We start from the raw sequence: 250 nt of genomic DNA on the forward strand, positions 1-250 counted from the left end.
ACCTGCTACCACCTGGGGACGATGCCGCTCCACCCCAACCGGAGCACCGTTAGGGCTGTGCAAATTGGCGCCAGCCTTGTGGTTGGGGTGTTAGGAGCAGGGAGGCTCCCCAGGAAGGTGGCCAGCAAGAGATGTGGGTTGCTTCTGCCTTCATCCTTCTTTATCTTCTCTTCCGGGCAGATGCTGGAGACGGACACTGAGAAGCCGGGGCAGATGCACTCGGAGGACGGGAAGGCGGCAGCAGGTGATG

The 250-nt window shown here is 61.2% G+C and overlaps 1 protein-coding gene across 1 annotated transcript in view; it reads left to right on the top strand.

Annotated features, from left to right (window-relative positions):
• Positions 1–180: 180 nt before the first annotated feature.
• The window catches only part of RGS3 (regulator of G-protein signaling 3), a gene marked incomplete at its 3' end in the record, with an annotated part of 444 nt that continues 374 nt past the window's right edge, over positions 181–250 (top strand). Inside the window, exon 1 of the mRNA XM_010286007.1 lies at positions 181–244. Within this exon, the coding sequence (XP_010284309.1) occupies positions 181–244 (64 nt within the window). The remainder of the gene's footprint in view (positions 245–250) is intronic.

Source organism: Phaethon lepturus, unplaced genomic scaffold (genome assembly GCF_000687285.1).
Source record: "Phaethon lepturus isolate BGI_N335 unplaced genomic scaffold, ASM68728v1 scaffold26974, whole genome shotgun sequence".
NCBI classification, from domain to species: domain Eukaryota; kingdom Metazoa; phylum Chordata; class Aves; order Phaethontiformes; family Phaethontidae; genus Phaethon; species Phaethon lepturus.